General features: G+C 37.5%; 1 protein-coding gene across 1 annotated transcript in view; it reads left to right on the top strand.

Moving 5' to 3' along the window:
• The window catches only part of TPTE2 (transmembrane phosphoinositide 3-phosphatase and tensin homolog 2), a 130,181-nt gene that overhangs the window by 27,310 nt on the left and 77,446 nt on the right, over positions 1-25,425 (top strand). The window contains 2 exon segments of the mRNA XM_063792403.1: positions 14,621-14,729; positions 17,413-17,469. Coding sequence (XP_063648473.1) covers positions 14,621-14,729; positions 17,413-17,469 — 166 coding nt within the window.

Genomic DNA, 25,425 nt, shown 5'->3' with positions numbered 1-25,425 from the left:
TTCAAGCAATTCTTCTGCCTCAGCCTCCCAGGTAGCTGGGATTACAGGTGTGTGCCACCATGCCTGGCTAATTTTTGTATTTTTAGTAGAGATGGGGTTTCACCATGTTGGCTAGGCTGGTCTTGACCTCCTGACCTCAGGTGATCTGTCTGCCTTGGCCTCCCAAAGTGCTGGGATTACAGGTGTGAGCCACTGCACCTGGCTTACTTTTTTTTTTTAACTAAATACCTAATTGTTATGTTATTATTTTGTCTATTATTGCTCTCCTTAACACATGTAAAAAAGACCAAACTGACATGATCATATTTTAGAAAAATACTATTTTCTTTCTTTGAAAAGGAAACAGAAAAAAAAAGATAAATGACTTAAATTTTCTACTTAACATAGAATTGGAAATCCCAGTCTTTGTGGCTGCCAAAAAAAAAAAAAAAAGCATAAATGACCAAAAAATGAAATCAAATAAAAATCTTTCATGACTCTTTTCCTATGAGTATTAATGCGAGGAAACGTAATAGTTCTAAAAATAAAGATGTAAATTGCTGCAGAATGTAAAACAGGATAAAGTCACAATAGCCAAAATGTGGAAACAACTCAAATGTTCATCCATGGATGAATGGATAAACAAAATGAGGTATAGATGTACAATGGAATATGATTCAGCCTTGAAAGAAGTGCAATTCTTATATATGCTACAACACAGATTAACCTTGAGGACATTATACTAAGTGAAATAAGCCAGTCACAGAAGAACAAATATTATATGAATCCACTTATGTGAGACACCTAGAATAGGCAAATTCATAGAGACAGAAACTAGTTTCCAGGGGATAGGGGTAGGGGAGAATAGAGACTTAGTGTTTAATGGGTATAGACTTTCTGTTTGGGATAATTTTTTTAAAAGTTCAGAGAATGGATAGTAGAGATGGCTACATAACAATGCGAATGTACTTCACACCACTGAATTGCACACTTAAACATGGTTAAGATGGTACATTTTTTGTGTATTTTACCATAAGAAAAAAAATTTAGGGCCGGGCAAGGTGGCCTACATCTGTAATCCCAACACATTGGGATGCCGAGGTGGGAGGATCACTTGAGCCCAGGAGTTTGAGACCAGCCTGGGCAACATAGTGAGACCCCATCTCTTAAAAACAAATGGTGTGCGCCTATGGTCCCAGCTACTCAGGAGGCTGAGGTGGGAAGATCACTTGAGCCCATGAGTTCAAGGCTGCAGTGATCTGTGATCATGCCACTGCACTCCAACCTGGACAACAGAGTGAGACCCTGCCTCAAAAAGAAATTAATATGATAAAGCACATACCATGTATATAATAAAGATACTTCAACCATTTGAAGGAGTGTTCTGTTCTCGAGCCAAAGAGAGAAGCACATATTATCCCCAAAAAATGCACAGTTAGCAAAGCATCCAGGGAAACTGAAAGGGCTGGTGTTTGGTGGCTGAGGTCAGTAGATGTGACTGCTCTGTTTTCGGCACCCCATGGGTACTTACTGTCATCTTCGTAGCCACCACTGACAGGGTCCTGCTTGACAGACTGACTCTGTGCTGTGTATATCACATACATTGTCACTGAATTTTTGAAACACCTTATAAAGTAGACATTATTCCAATTTATAGGAATTTAATACCTTTCTGAAATTTGCTAAGTGGTGCAGCCAGCACTTAAACCCTAGATCAGCAGACTCCAATAGTGAAGTACGTTCCTCAGCATATCCCAAGGATGGCTTTTAAGAATAATTGTATGGATAATCTGGAGTAAAAGGAATATGAATTTCTTCATTTAGGTTCAGCAAGATGTGCTGACAAGATGACCACAAATGCAGGAATGTTGGAGTGGTAGTTAATATTTAGATGAGAAATCATTAAAGAGTGGAATAGCAATGTGAGTTTCTGGGGCTACTTCAGTAGGGCTTTTTGGAGCTGATTGAGGGGACAAAAATTAAAGCCAGAAAGCTCAGTGGAGCAAATGTCATAGTGGCCACAGAGAAACAAAGTTTCAAAATGAGATGCTAAGTGAGAAACAGCAACTGAGAAGAGAAGTAATGTTTCCAGGATCACAAAGGGGATAAGGAGAATTGTTCTTTTAGACTCTGGGTGAGCTTGTAGTAATCCAAGGATTGGTGATTTAGGCCACTGAACTCTGGCTCTGAGTACATCTCTAATCCCTAAACCTTCACCAAGAGGGATCAGGAGAAGAAAGCGGGGGAAGGGAGTCAGGTATGCCACATATCTGCTACTGAAAAATGCCTGGATGGGAAAGGAGTTTGAAATGTTTTCCTAAAATGAAGTTTCTGAGTTAGATGGGCTGAATTTTACCATGTGTTCACTATTATTACTGTGCAAAATCAAGAGATTTAAATGAGATTAAGATCTAATTAGCTTTCTGAGATATTGAAAACTAAGAACCCAGCTGGGCATGGTGGCTCACGCCTGTAATCTCAGCACTTTGGGAGGCTGAGGCGGGCGGATCACCTGAGGTCAGGAGTTGGAGACCAGCCTGGCTAACATGGTGAAACTCTGTCTCTCTTATCAGTGGGAACCAAACCTGAGTCTGCAGGCTTAGGGCAGGGGCACAGACAATGAGAGGGGCTCTTCTCTTTGAGACTTGTCATCTAGAACTCATTGTCACTGGAAGACAGAGCCTAAATGAGCCTATCAGTTGCCTTGGGTTACAAGAACAAGTTTTCATTAATTAATTAATTAATTAATTATTTATTTTGAGACAGATTCTTGCTGTGTTGCCCAGGGGCTGGAGTACAGTGGCACGATCTTGGCTCACTGCAACCCCCGCCTCTGGGTTCAGGTGATTCTCCTCCCTCAGCTTCCCGAGTAGCTGGAACTATAGGCACATGCCACCACACCTGGCTAATTTTTTTATTTTTAGTAGAGACAGGGTTTTGCCATGTTTCCAGGCTGGTCTTGAACTCCTGACCTCAGGTGATCCGCCCACCTCAGCCTCCCAAAGTGCTGGGATTACAGGCGTGAGCCACCACACCCGGCCAAGTCTGAGTTTTTACTGGGGAAGCCAAGTAGCAGTTCAGGGACTTGTGGCCACCAACCGTCTCTGAGATTCAAGGTCTGTTCTTTCTACTGGGGACTGAGATGGGTGGATAACCATGCAGACTTAAGGAGGAGTCATATCAATGATTCAGCCTCGAAGGAAGTCTGAGCTAGCAAGAACTGGAGGAATAATTTCCCTCTGTAGGAATTCCTGCTCTACCTACTTACTACGGGAGTAAAGTGGTCATGATTTAAACAGTCTTGTCTATACCTGTTATGTTATAAGGATGTGTTCATGGCCCTATCTGCTAAGAGTGAGTTGTTCTTATAAATAAAATAAAAATTAGTAAATTTATACACACACTATTTGTTATGCAAATCCTAAGAGTGATGTTCCAAAAAAACAAATTTTGGAAGTAAATAAGTATATAAATAGGCTTTTTTTTTTTTTGAGATGGAGTTTCGCTCTTGTTGCCTAGGCTGGAGTGCAGTCATGCAATCTCGGCTCACTGCAGCCTCCGCCTCTTGGATTCAAGCGATTCTCCTGCCTCAGCCTCCTCAGTAGCTGGGATTACAGGTGTCCGTCACCACGCCCAGCTAATTTTTTATATTTTTTTTTAGTAGAGAAGGGGTTTCACCACACAGGATAGGCTGGTCTCGAACTCCTGACCTCAGGTAATCCACCTGCCTCAGCCTCCCAAAGTGCTGAGATTACAGGCATGAGCCACCGCACCTGGCCAAGAAAGACACTTTAGATGGTGCCAGAGTTGAGGATTTGGCCTGCGACTTACTGCAGTTTCCACACTGCAGTTTCCACACTGTGGCCTTAGAAGAGTCTTATCCAGTCCTGAAACCCCAGTGCCTTGGAAACATCAGGTCTGATCAGAAGGACAGTAAATCCTCAAGGCATCAACCTCTGCTCCTCCCCACAGATTGAGGGGTAAGTATTCCAAGCTCTCTGCAGGACCCATAACCTGGATGTGGACACCAAGTCCTGCTAGGACCTGCTCCCAGAAGAGTTGATCCCAGCCATGAAACTGCCCTGATGCCTTCATCCTGTATCAGCCTTGTGAGTAGCCAGTAGCTGGGACCACAGGGGTGCACCACCACACCTGCCTAATTTTTTTTGTTGAGATGGGTTTTGTCACGTTGCCCAGGCTGGTCTGGAACTCTTGAGCTCAAGTGATGTGCCTGCCTTGGTCTCCCAAAGTGCTGGGATTACAGGCGTTAGCCACCACGCGCAGCCCAATTGTGGTCTTTTATGGATTGTTTCTCTCATGTAGCATGTTTTCAAGGTTTATCCAACTTGCAGTGTATTAATGCTGAATAATACTCCATTGTGTAGATATACTGTATTTTTATGTTTTTAATTTTATTTTTAATTGGTACACAACAAATATTTGTACATATTTATGGGGTACAGATGATATGTTGTTACATGCATAGAATGTGTAATGACCAATCAGGGTATTAAAGGTATCTGCCACTTTGAGTATTTGTCATTTCTGTATGTTGGGAACATTTCAAGTCCTCTTTTAGAGCTATTTTGAAATACACAATACATTTTTGTTAACTGTAGTCACCCTACTCTGCTATAGAACATTAGAACTTATTCCTTCTGTCTAACTGTATTAACCAACCACTCTTCCCTGCCAACTGACACACACTTCCCAGCCTCTGGTATCTGGTGTTTTTGTAGAGATGCGGTTTTGCCATGTTGGCCAGGCTGGTCTTGAACTCCTGACCTCAGGTGATCCGCCTGCTTTAGCCTCCCAAAGTGCTGGGATTACAGGCATGAGCCACCACGCCCGGCCTTTTTTTAATGTTTATTCCACATTGTGTCAGTCCTCACACGTCTCCTGGGATCCATCTGACATGTAATCTGTTGGTTTTCCAGCAGTAATAATTTCACGTAAAATCCTAAATCTGACCTGAAATATTTTCTCTTCTCTTATTGATTACCTTTACATCAATATTAACCATTTTGATATACTGAGATATAATTCAGTTGGTTTATGACTGTGCCAATAGCTCCATTTTTATATACAAATAGACATGCCTAAATCCAGTTTTTTTTTGTATGCACATTTTATTTAATTAATTTTTAACTTTTATTTTAGGTTCAAGGGTATATGTGCAGGTTTGTTATATATGTAAATTTTGTGTCATGGGGGTTTGATGTACGGATTGTTTTGTCACTCAGGTGATAAGCATAGTACCTGATATGTAGCTTTTTGATACTCACCCTCCTCCCAGCCTCCAACCCTCAAGTAGGCCCCAATGTCTGTTGTTCCCATATTTGTGCCCATGTGTACTCAATGTTTAACTCCCACTTATAAGTGAGAACATGAGGTATTTGGTTTCCTGTTCCTGTGTTAGTTTGCTTAGAATAATTTTTAAGCTGGAGCTGGATGGCCTCCAGGCTTTTAGGCTTTTAGGCTGGATTGCTGCAAAGGACATGATCTTGTTTTTGTTTTATGGCTGCATAGTATTCCATGGTATATGTGTGCCACATTTTTTAAATTCAGTTCACCGTTGATGGGCACCTAGCTAAATTCTGTGTCTTTGCTATTGTGAATAGTGCTGCGATGAACATATGTGTGCATGTGTCTTCATGGTAGAATGATATTTATATTCCTGTGGGTATATACTCAGTAATGGGATTGCTGGGTCACAGGGTAATTCTCAAGTTCTTTGAGAAATCACCAAACTGCTTTCCATAATGGCTGAACTAATTTACATACCCAGCAGTAGTGTATAAGCATTCCCTTTCCTCTGTAACTTTGCCAGCATGTATTTTTTGGCTTTTTAATAATAGCTATTCTGACTGGTATGAGATGGTATCTCATTGTAGTTTTGATTTGCATTTCTCTAGTATTAGTGATGTTGAGCATTTTTTCATGTTTGTTAGCTGTGTGTATGTCTTTTGAGAAGTGTCTGTTCCTGTCCTTTGCCCCCTCCTTTTTTTTTAGTGAGGTTGTTTGTTTTTTGCTTGTAAATTTGTTTCAGTTCCTTATAGATTCTGGATACTAGACCCTTGTCAGATGCATAATCTGTAAATATTTTTTCCCATTCTGTAGGCTGTCTGTTCAGTCTGTTGATAGTTTCTTTTGCTGTGCAGAAGCTCTTTAATTAGGTTCCACTAGTCTGTTTTTGTTTTTGTTGCAGTTGCTTTTGGCATCTTCATCATGAAATCTTCATAAGGTCCTATGTCAGAATGGTATTTCCTAGCTTATCTTCCAGGGATTTTATAGTTTTAGGTTTTACATTTAAGCCTTTTATCCATCATGGGTTGATTTTTGTTTGTGGTGAAAGGAAGGGGTCCAGTTTCAATCTTCTGCATATGGCTAGTCAGTTATCCCAGCACCATTTGTTGAGTAGGAAGGCCTTTCTCCATCGCTTGTTTTTGTTGGCTTTGTCGAAGATCAGATGGTTGTAGCTGCGCAGCTTTATTTCTGGGTTCTCTAACCTGTTCCATTGGCCTGTGTGTCTGTTTTTGTACCAGTGCCATGCTGTTTTGCTCACTGTAGCCTTGTAGATGGTTTGAAGTCGGGTAGTGTGGCATCTCCAGCTTCATTCTTTTTGTGCAGGATTGCTTTGGCTATCCTCCACATAGCTAGTCAATCACAAGTTGTGCTAATTTTTTCTGCTGTTTCTCAAATCTGTCTCTCCTCTCAATTCTTACTACCACCCTGGTTTTTCAGGCCCTCAACATCTCTCACCTAAGCTGTGTAGTAGCCCTCCTAACTGATCCCTGAAACTTCAATGTTGCCCTCTCTCCTCACCACTGAAAGACAGACTACATAAAACAAAATTATCATGAGACTTCCCTTCTTAAAATCCCTTTTTGACTCTCTATTGCCTATGAAATAATGTCTGTACTTCTTAATATACTGTGCAGGCATCTCCTGTTACTCACTGCTCTACATTTGTTACTGCAGTAATAGGTAAATGTTTATAATTTCCCCTGAAGTCCCTCTGCTATTCAATGCTTCCATGTATTTGTTCATTATGATCTTTTTCTCTGAAACTCGCTCCCCACTTTTTCTCCTGGTTTATTATTTATTGTCCTTCACGCCCAAGCTCAAGCATCGTCTTTTTCAGAAAACCTACTTTGAAGTTCCAGAGTGGACCAAGGGCCACTTTTAATGCTCCCCATAGTGTTGATCTCTGTTTTTTCACTTTAAACATACTTTTAAACCTGCTTCCTGAGTATAAAGTTTGTTATAATTTTAATATTTGTATTTTTCTATGTCTTTTTCTTCTCTTTATGGTTTCTGTTGACTCCTGCTTATGGCAGTTTGACTCTTCAACTCTGTTAAATTTTAGAAATAGCTCATATTTGTATAAACTTTAACTTTGGGTATCCTGAGAGACTGGAATTGAGATGATTTGCCTGGTTTCTGCTTGGTTCTGGAAGTACTACCAATCAGGAACCATTCTAGTTTGATTTATTGGTTTGAGGTTTCTTGGACTATGAATATGGTGTAAATTCAAATTCCAGCCTAAGAGTAAAGCTGGTTAGAAAACATTAGGGAAGACTTAAAATTATTAATGTTTTAAAATCTACTGCCTGCAGACTGATTTGCTTATTGGTTCACTTGTCATATCCTTCCAACTTTGTCTTTTCTACTAAATATATAGCGGATTTTGGTCCCTGGATTTATATGGAGGTCTCAGACTCAGTTCCCTACTTTGTCAGGTTTAAATCCTATTAGTCAGTTAACCAGGAAAGTTCTAGATCCCCAGCATTGCTGAACAGATTCCCAGGAATGTGTCAGAGCATTTCAAAGTCCCCTATTGACATCTCATTCCCAGCTTTTTAAAAAAGAAAGTATTTTGACATTCCTATTCATTGCCCCAATTCCTATTTACTACCGCAGGCAGCCACAATGTTAACTAACAAAGCTCTAGGTTTTTGGTTTTGGCACACTTCCAGGGCATCTCTGGCTTCTATGTTGACTGATGACTTTAGTTTCACCTCTAGATTGTGTGTGCATGTGTGTAATCATTTTGTACTTCCTTCACATTTTGCGAGTTCAGAAATATATTTAAAAGTGTATTTGGGGCTGGGCATGGTAGCTCATGCCTGTAATCCCTTTGGGAGGCTGAGGTGGGAGGATAACCTGAGGTCAGGAGTTTGAGACCAGCCTGACCAACATGGTGAAACCCTGTCTCTACTAAAAATACAAAAGTTAGCTGGGCCTGGTGGCATGCACCTGTAATCCCAGCTACTAGGGAGGCTGAGACAGGAGAATCACTTGAACTTGGGAGGCAGAGGTTGCAGTGAGCCAAGATCGCACCACTGCACTCCAGCGTGGGCAACAGAGCGAGACTCTGTTTCAAAAAAATAAATAAAAAATAAAAATAAAAGTGGAAGTGATGTCACTAAAAATGGCAAGCTAGGAACCTTCAAAAATTCCTTTATTCATAAAAGCAGCTAGGAAAAATAAAAGCAACTTTTTCAGATCTCTGAAAATATCCAAAGGCTTGCTGCAATCTTGGGAGCATTTATTCAATAATGTAAGCTGAATTTTGGTGGGAATAGTGAGCTTTGTAGTGTTCTTACTTTATGTTCATTATATCCTTCCAGCTCCATGGTAGCCTTGAAAACCAACATCCTACAATCTTGGTGAAAAACAAGCTCCTGGGAGCCATAGAAAGGAACAAAATGGGGTTGGGACTCATTCAAAGCCTTATTCCCAGAGAAACGTCATTACGTGACCTGACTAGGAAGTCCAAGGAAGACCCCATGCACAAAGCTATCTTTATTTGGCCTGACTTAGAGCTCCCCCAGCCTTTGTTCATATTTGTTGAAGACAATCAGAGGCAATTGCTGAACGTAATGGCTACCTGGGGTATAGATAAGTTGAGATACACAATATGCTAACAAAAAATGTAAACAAAGGCTGGGCGCAGTGGCTCATGCCTGTAATTCCAGCACTTTGGGAGGCTGAGGTGGGTGGATCATGAGGTCAGGAGATCGAGACCATCCTGGCTAATGTGGTGAAACCCTGTCTCTACTAAAAAAAATACAAAAAAATTAGCTTGACGTGGTGGCGGGTGCCTGTAGTCCTAGCTACTCGGGAGGCTGAGGCAGGAGAATGGCGTGAACCTGGGAGGCAGAGCTTGTAGTGAGCCGAGATCACACCACTGCACTCCAGCCTGGGTGACAGAGCGAGACTCCATCTAAAAGAAAAAAAAAAAAAAGAAAATAAAAGTAAGGAAAACAAAAGAAAACAAAGAAAAAAACAAATGCTGAGAGTACTAAACCTGCTTGCTGTCAGAAGACATTTCTGTTCATGTCTTCCATCTACAAATTTAATGTCTTTTCCATCTCAACTAAGTACTTATCATGCACTGTAGCTGTAACTTTTGCAGCTTTTGACAGCAAAACTGGCACAAATTTCTTTGTTCTTCTTCACAATTTTGTGAGTGGAGGATTTTTCCTTACTGTAAATGTTAGCAACCTCAGCCTATAATATTTTTCTTTTTTTATTATGTCAGAGACTTTCACCTTTTCACTTAAAGGAAGTACACTGTGGCTTCTCTCTGGCATATCCAAATTGCCAGGATAATTACCATTGCATATTGGGCCAATTATGAAGTGAAATAAGGTTTACTTGTATACCACCCCTGTGATGCCATGACAGTTTGTGTGATAATCAAGATGGCTACTAAGGGTCTAATGAGACTTATTAATCAAGAATTCTATATGTAGCAAAAATATCCTTCAACATTGAAGGAGAAACATAAGGCATTAAGTATCTTAGGACATTTAAGACATTCCTCGGTAAACAAAACTAAAAAAATTTGTTGCTTGAAGACATCTCTATAAGAAATACTAATGGGAGTCATTTAGACTGAAAGGAAAGAATACTAGGTAGTAACTCAAATCCACATGAGGAAATAAAGAGCTGAGAAAGATAACTATATGAGTAAACATAAAAGGCAGTATAAGCATAAAGCAATTCTCATAAATGGGTTGATGAACATAGAGTATATGAAGATATGGTTTATAAGGCATTAACAGCACAATGGAAGAGAGAGGGAATGGAGCTACATAGGAAAAAGTTTATGTATACTGTTGTAATTAAGTTGGTATTAATATGAACTACATAGTTATAAATCAACATGTTAATTGCAATATCCAGGGCAACCACTAAGAAAACAACTCAAAAACATAGTAAAAGAAATGACAAAGAAATAAAAATTGTACAGTATAAAACTATTTAGCATAAATCTTACTTTATCAATGATTGTATTAAATGGAAATTTCTCTCCATTTAAAAGGAAGAAATTTGCAGAATGAATTAAAGGACATGATCCTACTCTGTGCTGTCTATAAGAGACATGTTTTAGACCAAGACTCAAATAGATTAAAAGTAAAAGTATAGAAAAAGATATAACAAGCAAACAGTAACCAAAAAACTAACTAACTAAATAAAGAGATGGAATCATGATAAAAAATCAGAAAAAAAACAGACTTAAAGGCAAAAATTTTTATTAAAAGCAAAGGACATTTTATAATAATAAGAGGATCAATCCATCAAAAACATATAACAGAGCCCCAAAGTACATGAAGAAAAAATTGACAGAATTGAAGGGAGAAACAATTCAACAATAATAGTTGAGGACTTCAATTCCCCACTTTCATTAATAGCTAGACAATTGGGCAGAAAATCAATAAGAAAATGTAAGACTTGAATAATACTATAAACCAACTAGATTTAACAGATATCTATAGCATTCTCCATCCCCCAGCAACAACAGAGTATACAGTCTTTATAAGTGCACATGGAACATTCCCCAGGAAAGACCATATGCTAGGCAATAAAACAACTCTCAATAAATTTTGAAAGATTTAAATCATACAAAGCATGTTCTCAACTACAATAAAATGAAGTTAGAATAGTAAGAGAAGGAAATTTTGGAAATTCACAAATATATGGAAATGAAACAATGTACTCTTAAATAATCAAGTGGTCATAGAAGAAATCCAAGAGAAATCAGAACATATTTTGAGATAAATGAAAACAAAAATTCCACATCTCAAAACTTATGGAATGCAGCTAATGCCATGCTTAAAGGGAAATTTATAGGTGTAAATTCTTACATTAGGATGGAAGAAGGATCTCAATAAATAATTTAACTTTCCACCTAAAGAAACTAGAAGAACAGCAAACTGAAACCAAAGCAAGTAAAGCAAGGATATAATAAATGTTAGAGTGAAAATAAAATAGCAAGCAGAAAAACAATATAGAAAATAAACAAAACCAAAAGTTATGTGAAAAGATCAACAAAATTGATAGCTTAGCTAGCCTGATCAAGAAAAAAAAGAAAAGAACTCAAAAATGTGGTAAATAACTTAGGTAAATAACAACAACAACAAAAAACCTAAACTCTTAGATAATCTGGTAAAGATTATGAAAAACCAACAGCTAACATTAAACTTAGCGGTGAAAGTTTTACATTTTTTCTCCTAAGATGAGGAAAAAGACAAGGATACCTGCTTGCTTTTTCTGTTCAACATTGTACTGGAGATTCTAGCCAGGATAATCAGACAAAAAACAAAACAAAACCAACCACAGAAAAGAAATAAAAAGCATCTAGATTGGAATGGAAAAAGTGAAACTCTATTTTTTTGCAGATAAATAATGTTGTATATAGAAAATCTAAGGAACCCACAACAACAACAAACCTGCTGGAGCAACAATTGAGTTCACAAAAGATATAAGATCAATGTGCAAAAAATTAGTTATATTTAGAAACATTAGCAATGAGTAGGCTCAAAATGAAATTAAGAAAGTAATTTTATTTACAATAGCATTAAAAAATAAGACCAAAACAAAAGAAATGTAAGACTACAAAACATTATTGAAAGTGATTAAGACCTAAATAAATGGATACACATTCTGTATTTATTGAATGGAAGACATTACTATTAAGATGACAGCACTCCACAAATTGATCTACATATTCAACTCAGTTCCTATCAAAATCCTAGCTTCTCTTTTTGCAGAAATTGACTTGCTGATCTAAGATTCATTTGAAAATGCAAGGGACTCTGAATAACCAAAACAATCTTGAAGAAGAACAGTGAAGTTGCAGAGTCCACACTTTATTATTTCAAAACTTACTATAAAGCTATAGTGGTTAAAATTGTGTAGTACTAGAATAAAGATAGATATGTAGATCAATGGAATAGAATTGAGAGTCCAGAAGTAAGTCCATACATTTAAGGTCAATTGATTTTCCACAAGGGTACCAAGACTATTGAGTGGAAAAAACAGTCTCTTCAGCACATGGTGCTGGAGCAACTGGATCTCCACATACAAATGAATGAAGTTAGATCTCTTTCTCACATCATACAGAAAAATTAACTTCAAATGGAAGAAATATCTAAATGTAAGATCCCAAACTATGCTCTTAGACAAAAACATAGGTGCACATTTTTTATGATATTGAATTAGTAATGATTTCTTCTTTTTTCCTTTCCTTTTATGTGGAACAGGAAAGCTAGAGGGGTTTAGAGTTGTCTCACTGGTTTTCCCCTATGTCAGACAAGGCCCTGATACAGCAGTTTTTCTTTAGAGCAGGTCTTTCACACAGAATAGAATGCTCTGGGCATATTTCAAAATGGTTGCTATACCCACTCACTCTCTCTATCCTCCAATTAGGGTATATTTTGAAATGGTTGCTTTTCCCTTTGCCTTGTGTAAAGAGCCTGAGGAAATTTTCTTCAGCCTTCATCATCAGAACCTGGTGGGGTTTCTGCAAGTAAAATTCATGAAAGTATAAGGGGCCCCCAAGACGGGACTCCAACAAGTTTTTAACTTTCAAGCTAGTCCACACTCAGTCACCAGTAAATTTATTGATTACCATTGAAGTGTTCCTACCAATTACTGGCTCTGTGGCTTCTGCTCTCAGGTAAACTGTGATTTTCTATAGTCACCCATCTCTCTAGTTTTTGAGGAGGTGGTTTCCCTGTGACCTCTATTCTTGGACAGATGTAAGAAAAGTTGTTGATTTTCAGTTTGATTATCTTTTTTTCCGTTGTGAAGATGGGAGTGATGACTTCCAAGTTCTCTACATGTTGGAGTGGGAACTGGAAGACCTAATTAACTTCTTGAGAAACTGTCAAACTGTTTTCCAAAGTGGATCTAGCACTTTACATTCCTGGCATTGTATGAGAGTTTCAGTTTCTCTCTCTCTCTTTGTCAACATGCCATCTTTCAAATTTTAGATATTCTAATAGGTATCTAATGGTTTCTTATTGTAGTTTTAATCTGCATTTCTCTAACAGCTAGTGATGATGAACATTTTTTCATTTGCTTATTTGCCAGTTGCAAATCTTCATTAGTGAAGTATCTGTTCACATATTTTGCCCATTTTTTAAAAGTTGGGTTGTTTTCTTACAATTGAAGTTTATTTTTTCTTATACTCAAAATTTTAATTGACACATAGTAAATTGTACATATTTATGAGGTACAATGTGATGTTTCAGTACATTTTACATTGCATAATGATCAAATCATGGTAATTAGCATATCCATTGCCTTAAACATTTACCATTTCTTTGATGTAAGAATATTCAAAATCCTCTCTTCTAGCTAGAATATGAGTGTATTTTAAATGTACAACTATTTGTTTTCTCACAGTCCTATAAAATGATAGCTTGAGTCAATGAGGTATCCCCCCAAGTCCTATCAACCTTGTCTATTTTAGTGAATTTTAATATTGTCTAGAAAACATTAAACAAACATAGTTATTCAGAGAGGATAACTGAGCCCTCTGGTTATTCTCTCTAACCAACAAAGGAAGCTGAACACTTGATGTAAACTTCTTCATCAGAGTAAATAACAAGAATCCCCTCCATTTCATACAAAAGAAAAAATAACTGGAGAGATAGTCTCTGCTCTGAGGTTATTATCCTGTGGTCTTTGATTTTGGTACATTCTCCCCCACCCCATGCCCTTCTCCCTCATCTTTAATGAGTATCTGTATGTATGGCAGAACAGTATGTTTTTAAGTCTCTGCAGTCTTGGGCCAAGCTCGTTCTATTCCCCACTCTACAAGAATCACAAGAGCACCAGGATTCTGTTTGGGGTTGCCATGGATGCAGAGTCCTTATTACAGAACTGACTTATTCTCAATATGAGGTAAAAACCTAGAGGTGAGGTCTCTGAGCAAGGGAGTCCCATCCCATCCTCTGCCCTCTCTGTTGGCTAATGCTGTCCTCTCATCCTTATCAGGAGAATTAAAATCATGTAAAGTTTTGGCGGGGGAACTAGATGGCGGTCTCTGGGGCGCATAGACAGGAAAGTTTGCCTATACCCAGCTGGGAGGACCACTAATTGACATTCCTTTCCCCTCCCAGGGACCTTACAGAGTCCCCTTACCCTCAGGGTACTGGGGGACAACCAGTGGGTGTAAGGCCAAATAGCAATAACCTTGTTACTTGCCAGGAATTGGGTCAAGATTTGATTTAACAAGCTTGGTTTTGGGAACTAAAAAATGAAAAAAGGAAAAGCCATAATCTTGAAAGGCAACAAGTGAGAAAACTGCTAACAGGATCTTGATTAAATTTCTCCCTCTTAGAGAATGTTGTACCGACAACACAAAACCTCAGACTTGTGTTATTCTGGCAGCTGAACAGACCCCAGGCTCTTCTGACTGGCAATGGCGCTGGAAGCAGTCTGATCTGTAGGTAAGCAGGTCCAGGGCTTACAGGGAGAAACTCCTAGAAATCCAGCTCTGCCTTGGGTTGCCCTGGTTCACGTCCAAAGATGTGCTTGGGCCACATCTCTGGAGCACAAGGTGGTAGACTGAGAGCTTTGATATTTCTACTCCTACTGCAGATGAGCTGGTATAACTCCGAAGGTATGGAATTTGCTGTTGTCTGTGACCCAGCACATAAAAATAGAAAAATAATTAGATAGAAAAATAGTAGAAATAGAAAAAATTTAAAAAACAAACCAAGCCTCATTCTATGCCTGTTAATGTCCTTAAAAATATGACATTTTAGGCAGTGTGATAATATGCATATACTGGTCACTTTAATCTTTCCTACAGGGGCGGCTGGTTGCCCTAATGGTGGATGCTCTGTTCAAGGATGGTGAGCTAGTGTTCAGCTCAGGAAGCCACTCCACAGAGATGGCCACCAAAAGGGCTCCAGTGGTCCCATCTCAATTAACACCTGAAACATTGTTAATTATTACAGTGAAGGTCACAAATGGGTTTTTATTAGTGAAATTGGTGGCTTACAAAGCAGCATGATGGGTGTTACAATTATATGACATTTTAAGATCTGTGAATCAACTAAAGTGTTTTGGAGACAGCCCACCCTTGCATAAACAGGATAAAGGTGTATGAGGGTGGCCTCATATTTAGAGATGACACCCAAGGCTTGATCCTCATATGATCCTATCTCCAGGAAGGTTTAGGAAGATTTTGGCCTCTGAAACATTAGGAATCTGTTGAGAATGAAGCTTTCATGCTTGGAGCACCTAAAGTGCAGAAAGCTTACAGAAGCTTATGTACTGTGCCTGCTTGCTACTGAATGTTTTGTTAAATGAATATCTGTATGTGTGGCAGATTTGGTCGGAGACTTACTTTTCATTATAACCTGGTAGCATGATTATAAAGGTGTAGCTAACCTTCACCTAACTCAAACTTCTGTGGTTGCTCCTATCTACCAAAAAGCATTTAAGAATTCTGCATGACCACTTCAGTTTAGGACAGTTTGCAATTCTCACCTTCCTTAGAGGGCAATTTAGCTAGCTACTTATTCATGTCCCATGAGGGAAGTCATTCTGTGCCCCAAAGCAGCTTATCAAAGTATTATTTCAGACTTCATGCAATACTCTCCCTGAAAGGAGTTCACATCTATGGATGTCTCATGCCCTTTTTGGAGATTAGTTTCCCAAGGAACTTGCTTAGCAATCCTGGCTTGTCACCTGAATCTGGAGTAATTTGAATGTCTTCCCGTTCTCTTCCTCAGTAGAGGATGTCTGAAAAATCTAGTAATCATTTAATAAGGCTGCTTATGTCAGAAACTCAAATTCTTACCTTTTTGGCGTTTTGAACATTTTCCCCTGTTATGATTTATTCATGTATTCTGCATAAACAATCCAATTATTCATCTTGCTGAAAAGTAGCGGATGCCTATAGATGCCTTTCTTCTTGTAAAAGGTATTGTTTTTCCTGAGACCTGGATGAATTTCCAGGAGCCATTCAAGGACATGAGAACACCCACTTAGAACTTGAAAGGTTCCCCTCATGGCTCTCAGACTAGGCTAACGAGATTTGGTCATTTGAACTCTGGCACTCCTTTCCCCACAGGCTGAAAGATTAGCACAATATTAATGTCTATCTGTGCTTAAAGGTTTGAGCTATTGATCAGAGTCCAAAATTAGTTTGTGTAGGATAGCTTTTCTTAAAGACATAAAAAGATACCATTTAATATATTGTTTCCAAAATGTGTTTCTCACACATTTCCACTGTGAGAAAGAGGTTCTGTGGTCAAATAAGTTAAGAAACCTCAGCACACTCTTAGAGAATCCCAGTTTTTATCAGCAGCAAAAAAATGTATGTGATCAGTTTCTTAAACTTATTTAAACGTTTGAAAAGTTAGAAAATTGTGGCAAAGAGCATTAATTCTTGAGTCTTGGGAGTGTATTACCTTGATGAGAATGTTTGTGTATTTGAAACTAAAAATATATATGTTTATATTGCCACATACTGATTTTTATGGCATAACATATGGTGTAGAGAGCAGGTTGTCTAAAAACCAATATTGGCAAAATGCTGAATATTCAGCATGGTTTTATGAAGTTGACAGATGTGGAGTGTATTTTGCATGTGTCTTAACTTACAGATGAGGAAATAAAGTTGCAGAGAGATTAAATTAGCCAAGCCAGGGGTTTCAGTGCTAGGAAGTCTTGATATTGTAAAATATAGCCATGTAACTTTAAAAAAATGAATCCAGACAAAAAGAAAACAAAATCATTGTAAACACATAATCCACTTTAAGTTCACAAAATGTTTTAAACATAATTAAGGCTATGCTTGACTTACCTACTTGTTTATTTCCTACCAAGGGTGACCGGGAACTAGCCATTGATATAGAAACATTCATTATTCTTACATTTTCTTTCTTTTTTCTGTGTCCTTTCTCTCTCTCTCTCTCACACAGACACACACACACACACACACACACACACACAGTCTCAGAAGTACTGGTGCTGTATCCTGAAATTGTTTCTTTAGTTCTTGTCAAAATTCCTCCGATTTTATTTTTTGTGTCCTGAAATACTGTTGAGATTAACGTCCTGATTGCCTTCCAAAATATCTGACTTTATTTTTTGTATGTGCTTTTTACTCTTTGGTAGAGTTATGGATTCACTAACAGATTCTACTATATGCTCTGACAACTATGACCACAATGGGTGAGTTGACTGATCTAAGTGGTGAAAAATACTGGGAGCATCAATGGCAATAACAGCTTTCAATCAGAGACTTTAAGCATCTTTAGTAACATTGTTTTTGAACCAGAGTGGAGAAAATAAGATCAGGTCAGAAGAGGGATGCTTGGTACTCAAAGATTGTTTGTGACCCCAAGTAATTAGCAGCCAAAACCTTAGGAAACTATCAGAATGCCTGTGTATGATACTCTCTCAAGAGTGGTCCAAGAGCGGAGAGAATCCTTCTTGGAGAAAGAAGGTGGTAGCGTTGGACAGGCAGCAAAGGGGCCCTCAGCAGCGAGAAAGGAGCTAAGAGACCCTGTATCTGTCCCTCACCCTTCAGAGCTGGTGCCCCAAACTCAAAGCCATCATCACATTGGATGGAGCCCCTGCCTCAGGTTTAGTCACTTGATCCTATTTGAGGGGAAGCAAAGATCTGTGACTCATGAAGAGCATGAGGGTGGTGGAGGGACTTGATAATTAGGAAATCAAAATGGGCAAGAATAATGTGTGCCTACAAATGGGACATGAATTTGAAGCAAATTTAAGTTAAATTTGCTGCCACACATGATGATCTGGTTCAGTAATAAAGAATTGTATTTAAATCCTGATTCATTAAACTTTTTTGAGAGTCCTAAACAATTTTTATTACCAACACATAAAGACTTCTTTCCAGAGAAAAATGAAGTACCAGGTGCCAAATAATTGATTTACATGAGAATTTTTAGGGACAACACATTGTAATTTGTAGTGCAATCATAGCCAATTTGAACCAAAAAAAAAAAAAAGTCGTGTATGCATTTATGTTGTTTCTTACTATTTACCTTTCAATCCTTTGCACTGACCCCAATGAATTGACATCAGAAATCTGTGCTGGAGTCAACAATGAAAGGTGATGTCATAATAGATATTGGAGATGGGAGGAATTCAGGTTTGTGAAATTCAGTCTCAGAATTATTCATGGGAAAATAGTTTTCTGGACACTGATTCTAAAATTCTTTCTAAAAAGTTAGGTCTTAAGTAAGCTAAGTCATATTTACCGTATCTTTTAGATTCAAGGAATTTTGTTGTTCAAATAAATTGGTCATATCACCACTCCATGTGGTAAATCTCTAATATATTTTTGCATTTGATGTTTGAAGTAAAATACAGCAACCTTACATAGAGCTTTATAATAAGCTTCATGTGTTCAAATATAATTGATACTTTTATAACCAATGCTGTTTGTGTTATACTCAGAAAGTTATTTCTTATCGTAAGATTACAAATATAGTCACCAAAATTTTTTTATATTTTGAATTAATTTTCTACATTTAAATAAAACAAGCGCTGCTGCTGTTACTATTCCCTTTTAACATCTCCCCAAATTAGTGTTTTATTCTGTACACTTTATGAGATGCCAGCTTAACAATACCCTTAATATGGCCCAAGGATTCTACAAAAGGAAATGCTGGTGTGTTTGTCAAAAGTGTTTTCTGGCTGGGCATGGTGGCTGAAGCCTGTAATCCCAGCACTTTGGGAGGCTGAGGCAGGTGGACCACGAGGTCGGGAGTTCAAGACCAGCCTAGCCAATATGGTAAAACCCTGTCTCTACTAAAAATACAAAAATTAGCTGGGCGTGGTGGTGCATGCCTGTAGTCCCAGCTACTCGGGAGGCTGAGGCAGAAGGATCACTTGAATCCGGGAGGCAGAGGTTGCAGTGAGCTGAGACAGCGCCACTGCACTGCAGCCTGGACAACAGAGCAAAACTCTGTCTCAAAAAAAAAAAAAAAGTTTCCTGTGCAGATTATCTATTCACCACTTGCAGATTTGAAGTTTACTAAGCACGTGTGATATCTAAAAGTTCATTTGAAGAATAAGTTTCAATGCCAAAAATGTTTAAAAGTGGGATATAGGAAGATGATGCAAAGATGGAATCTCCAAACATTTCCATTTTCACCGGGAGGACTTAATAGAATGTCTAACAGCTACTTTTAGATATTTTTGAAGTGTGAGAGGGGTGAGTTAGTTAACAAAAAGTAGACTATGAGATTAAAATGTCTATTCACTCTAAAATCTCAGCATTCACTTTCTTATTGTCAAGTTATTCATCAGACTCTTTTCAGAGACAACCTAAATGCAAGCTCTTAGAATATTACAACGTCTTTTATATGAGATGACGGGAAATAATTTCATGGCCTTTTAAAGGGTAGATGAGGGATTTGAATACCACTTTCAGATTAAGTAACTCCTCTATTGAATATTACACTGTTTTATGGTTCATATCTCTATTGTGGTTGAGAGGTATTGCCAGATTTATTCACTAACAAGTAAATATTATTCAGTTTCTAATTAATATCCACTTTGGGGGGAGATACTTTCAGTCTGTGTTAGAACTATCTTCAATGTTCAGTATCCTGTTCCACATAAAACTTTCATGCACTAGTTTTAGCATTCATTGATTTTTATGTGAATCAGTTTAACTGTGATCATTACAAAATGGTGATTTTTTTTAAAAAGTAGTTTTTCTGTGTTTAATAAGTATCATTCTATTATAAGGAGAGCTATTCCTACCCCTGTTTATTCACTATTACTATGAACTTATAAATTCTTACATTATTTCAATGAATTACAATCCTTCCTGTCATTATTTATTTTGATGTTTAAATGATCCCATATTTGGCCAGTGGGACTCCCTAAAAGCTAGCCCCTGTGTCCTTTTGACTTGACATGTTCCCATCACTTTTTGAGCATTTCCCCAGCCCTGGAATTAGCTGTTTATCCAAAGAACCTGATGCCCTTTAGAAACCAATATTTTGCATTTGGTATGCTCATTGCCATTGGCTCATTGCTACTTGTAGGCCTTTTTAATATATAGATGAGAGTACAGATACACATATTGACATATGCAGATATATGCATATATGCAACAATTTTAATATGTTTAATATACAGTATATACATTTATATGTGTTCTGTAAAGTATGTATTATTGTTTCGCCTATATGTTTTTAAATTTACTTAAATGGTATTAAGTTGTATCTCATTTTGTTAGTTTTTTGCTTAGTAACATAAGATTATTCTTCTTGTGTATACCTTTTGTTGTTGCTTTTAACTGGTATGAAAAATTCCACAGCATGCATCCCCTAGTGAGGAACACATATATTGCTTCCTACCATTTGCCTTCACAAAGGCTGCCGCCAAATGATTATCCTTATGCCAGACCCCTATAGACCTGTTTGAGTATTTCTGTAGGAACATGAAACAGGACTTGATGGGCCATGGGACTGCATAGTTTGAATTTGACTGAATACTGCCTGTTGCTCTCCCAATGGTTGTACCAGTCTGCATCTCGTCAACAATGCATGATGGTTCCTACACATACACATTCACAACAACACTTGACATAATCAAACTTTCCAATTTATATAATCAAATAGATGGTAACATATTGTATTATGTTTTACTTTGCATTTATGTGATAACTCATGAGTTTGAGCATCATTTTATGTTCTTATAGCATTTGGGATTTCTTCTGTAATGGTCCATTCATGAACTTAGCCCATTTTTCCACTAGTGTTCCTGTCTTTGTCTTGTTAATTTACATGTGTTGTTTTTGAATATTTTATATTTTAGAATAAGTTAATCAAATTTCTTTTAAAATTATGTTTAATTTTCAAAGTGATTATGTTACATTTGTAAACAATATAGCAAGAATTCACTCTTTTTAGTAACATTAAAAACATGGTGCTATTGTTTGGAGGTTTGTACCCCCAAACCTCATGTTGAAATTTGATCCCCAGTGTTGGAGGTGGGGCCTAATGGAAGGTGTTTGGAAGATGAATAGATTAATTCCCTCCCTGGGAGTGAGGGTGAGTGAGTACTCAGTCTATTAGTTCTTGCAAGAGCTGTTGGTTTAAAAAGAGACCGGTGGCTTCCCCCACCTTGCTTTCCCTCTTGCCATTTGATCTCTGCACATGTCAGTTCCCCTTCGTCCATCTTCCACCATAAATGGGAGCAGCCTCAGAAGCAGACGTTGGCATCAGGCTTCTTGTGCAGCACACAACTGTGAGCCAAATAAACCTCTTTTCTTTATAAATTACCCAGCCTCAGGTATCCCTTATGGCAACACTAAACAGACTCAGATGCATGGAATCCCATTCAAAAGTTTGGACTATCGCTTTATGTATTCAAATCATCCTTCATGTCAGTTTTAGACATTGAAGTTATGTTCTACAATAGGTCATCTGCCTGTTAGCTTTGGCATTGTTGTTCTTCATTCTCTTCATGACAGAACTTTTTGCCTTATTATTTTACTTTTGAAGTTTGAAATTTTCCCACTTTCAGTCTACAAAGGTAATTTCTAATCCTCATAGTTTTAATTTACACATTTAATGCTTTAATCTACTTAGAGTTTACCCTTAAATATGGTGTTAGGTAGGGATTTGGTTTCATTTTTCTCCCAATGGTAGGCTGATTTTCCAAATACCACCTATGAAACAGTTCATCCTTTTTCCTTGTTTATATAATCATCATCAATGACATATATCTACATAGGTTTATCTCTGAGCTCAATATTTTGCTCCATTGATACTTATGGCATCCCTACACCTTTTTTTATTACCACAATTAGTTATTAATGGAGCCTTTATATGTTGACATAGATTTTGTAGTAAGTATGTCAATATTCTAAAAAATTTTGAAAAATACCTATGTGGGCCCTGTGGTGTTTGGGAGAGGGAAGGGCTTTAAATACTAGGTTGATTTCTTTGTTACTTGAGTATTCTATTTCTATATAAATATATTTTCTTGCACTAATGTTAGTGTTTTATATTTGTCTAGGAATTTTTCCATTCCATCCAAGTTTTCACATTTATTAACATATAATTGAATAATCTCATTTTAAAAAATTTTAGTTGTGTTATAGTTATGCTCCCTTCTTGTACATTGTATTTGGATATTCACTCTGTTTGTTCTTGATTATTATTGCCACAGGTCTATTGTAGTAATCTTTTCAAAGAGACACACTTTTGTTTTGTTAATCTTCTCCACGGTTTTTTCTTCTCCAGTTCAGTGACTTATGCTTACCTCCTTATGTTTTGCTTCCTTATTACTCCATAGACTTTGCCCTGTGCTTCTTTTCCAACCTTTCTACTTAAATGTGTACTCTTTGCTTTTAACCATCTTGACTTCTTATTAATGCTTATATATCAGTAAATTTTCTTCTAAATATTGCTTCATTGTATCCTACAAACTTTGTCATGTTATTATCAATCAGTTCTTAGTATTTAAAATATTTCGTGATTTCCCTTTTAACATAAGAGGTATTCAGTAATGTGTAATTTAGTTTCAAATGTGGGTTTTTTTAAAAAAACTAATCATATTACAGTATATTCAGAGAACAGCAATATGATATTGATCCTGTGGACTTTATCCTGTGGAAGCTTTCTTTATGGTACAGAGAGCTATGATGTTGGTCTGTCCTTGTGCCTTCATAGGTCTTTTGCTCTTTCTAGAAGGTGTTAGAATTTTCTCTTTGTCTCCATTAGATACTTAAAGCTGATTTATTTCTTCTTTCTTGAATTCTGGGAAATTTATCATCATAAATTTTCACATTTTGCATTTTTAGTTTTCATTTCTTCTTAGATTTCCATATTCTAGATGTTAGATAGCTGTTTTTATCCTCCATAACATTCTTCTTTTCTTTAGTATGTTCTCTTTATTCTTTTCTACTATTTTCTGGGTAAGTTCCTCAATCTTCTCAATCTAACCTTCTAACTCTAAATTAATTAGCTTTTCACATGTATCCAAACTACTATTTATCCCTCAACAATTTATATTTTTTGACAGTCATACTTTTACAGTTAAGGCTTTCTCTTTTATTTTTTCTTACGACTCCCATTCTCATTTCATGTTTCAACATCTTCCTTTCTGTCCTCTTATCCTTAAGAATATTTGTCATGCTTACTTTAAAATCTTGGTCAGTGTGTTCCAGTAGTTTTGCTACAGTTGGTATGCTGTTGTTCAGCTTGTTGTATTTCTTTTTCAGTAGTTGTATTCCTCAGGTATCTAATCATGTTGGTTTGTGAACTCAGATTTTGTGTGGTTGTTGGCTACTCTGTCTGGTCATTTGTATTGGAGAAGGACTGAAGGACAAAGTCTGCTGCTGTTCTTGCAACATAATTATTAATAGCACCCACTTTTTCCTTTCAAAAGTGTCCTGGTTTGGGCAGGAATTATATAGTCAGTCTCACTGAAATCTAGGACGTAAGCTGTGTCATTGTCAGTAAGTTTAAAATGAAGAGAAGTGATGTGCCCCAGGGTAGAGAGTCTCAGGAACCATGAAACACTGACCAGGCAACTCCTCTGGGTTGTGAAAAGGAAAAACTTTAGACAAGGTAAATTTAACAGAGTTTAATAGTGCAAGAATGATTCGTGAGTTGGGAAGCTTTTAGAACGAGAACAAGTTCTGAGAACTGCAAGCTGGCAATGTGGCCAGACAGCATTATGGACAGAAAATGGAAGTGAGGTCCAGAAACAGCTTTGTTGGTTACAACTGGGTACAGCTGGATGTTTCGTCTTATTTGAATCAGTCAGCCACCCGCAATTGACTGAAGCTCAGCTGCTGTAATTGACTGAGACACAGCTATCTGTTACAAGTGTATATTCTATTCATAATTATGCTGTTAGTTTACACACTGGGTTAGCTTGCAGTTTGTTGCATAAGGACTCAAGCACAGAGGCAACCTCAGGGAAAATTTCGTTTAATTAAACAACTATATCACCCTGAAGCTCCTGAACAAAGCAGCATTGGAGGAGACAATCTCTCTGGTTTGTAACCTGGGCTTTGGAGATGGAGGCGGGTGGAGGAGTGAAGGCCCAAGGATGGCTCTTCAGCCCTTCCCTGTTTTCATCAGCCAGCCTAATGCTCTCCTAATTTTACTGTAACTACTCCTGGGTAGTTGCTGTTGTTGTCTATGGAGACAGGCAGGGATGGTCACTATTGTTTCCAAATGGCTAAATTGCATGTGTTTTTTTTTTTTTTTTTTAGAACAGCTAGTTTATTAGTTGTAGGGTTATTGTAGCTAATTTGAATAAAAATAAAGCCTACAAATTCACATGGTATTTGATTATGTACAATTTAGTTTAATTCTTTAGCTCTGACCCAAATGAAGTGATATCACTATACCATGATGGAGTCCTCAGTGAAAGTGAAATGATATCACTAGCCTATAATGGAGTCATCAGCAAAAGGTGTTGTGTGTGTGTATGTTCATAAAGATACACGCAAATGTTAAATATAGACTTTCTTGGACACTGTTTCTGAAGTACTGGTAGTTTCAGCTTCTGTATGTAACATCCTTTTCTTTTTGGGTCTAGTTGGATACAAGATAAATAGATCACAAGAAGTCTACTTCTTCTTCCTAGCTGAGTTGACTAGTAGCCAAAACTTTTAGAAAACTGTTGGATTGCCTGTGTATGAGATTCTACCAGGTTGGGCTATATTAGTTTCTAGGGCTGCTTTAACAAAGTATCACAAACCAAGTGGCTTAAACAAAAATTAATCATCTCATAGTCCTAGAGACTAGAAATCTGAAATTGAGGTTGTCAGTAGGGTTGGCTTTTTATGAAGGCTATAAGGAAGAATCTGCTTGATACCTCTTTGCTAGCTTTTGCTGGTTGCTGGCAATCTTTGGCATTCCTTGGCAGGTAGACTCATGTCTAGAGTAACTGCAGCTATTTGACCAAAAGTGTAAGTCCAAATTATGTTTGTATCTGAATAATATGCTTTTATAATTCCTCAGCCCACAGCCAATTGAGTTGATGGTAGTAACCTATGATAGAGCCACCCATGAAATGTGAGTTAAAAACAAAGATTTATATACACGTAAGTATATATATACATATATTCACATAACATACACGCATGCATACACATACACACACAGAAATATAAAACAA

The sequence above is a fragment of the Pan troglodytes genome, chromosome 14 (genome assembly GCF_028858775.2).
Source record: "Pan troglodytes isolate AG18354 chromosome 14, NHGRI_mPanTro3-v2.0_pri, whole genome shotgun sequence".
NCBI classification, from domain to species: domain Eukaryota; kingdom Metazoa; phylum Chordata; class Mammalia; order Primates; family Hominidae; genus Pan; species Pan troglodytes.
The sequence above is the reverse complement of the archived record's forward strand: the minus strand, read 5'-3'. Positions and strand labels throughout refer to the sequence as shown.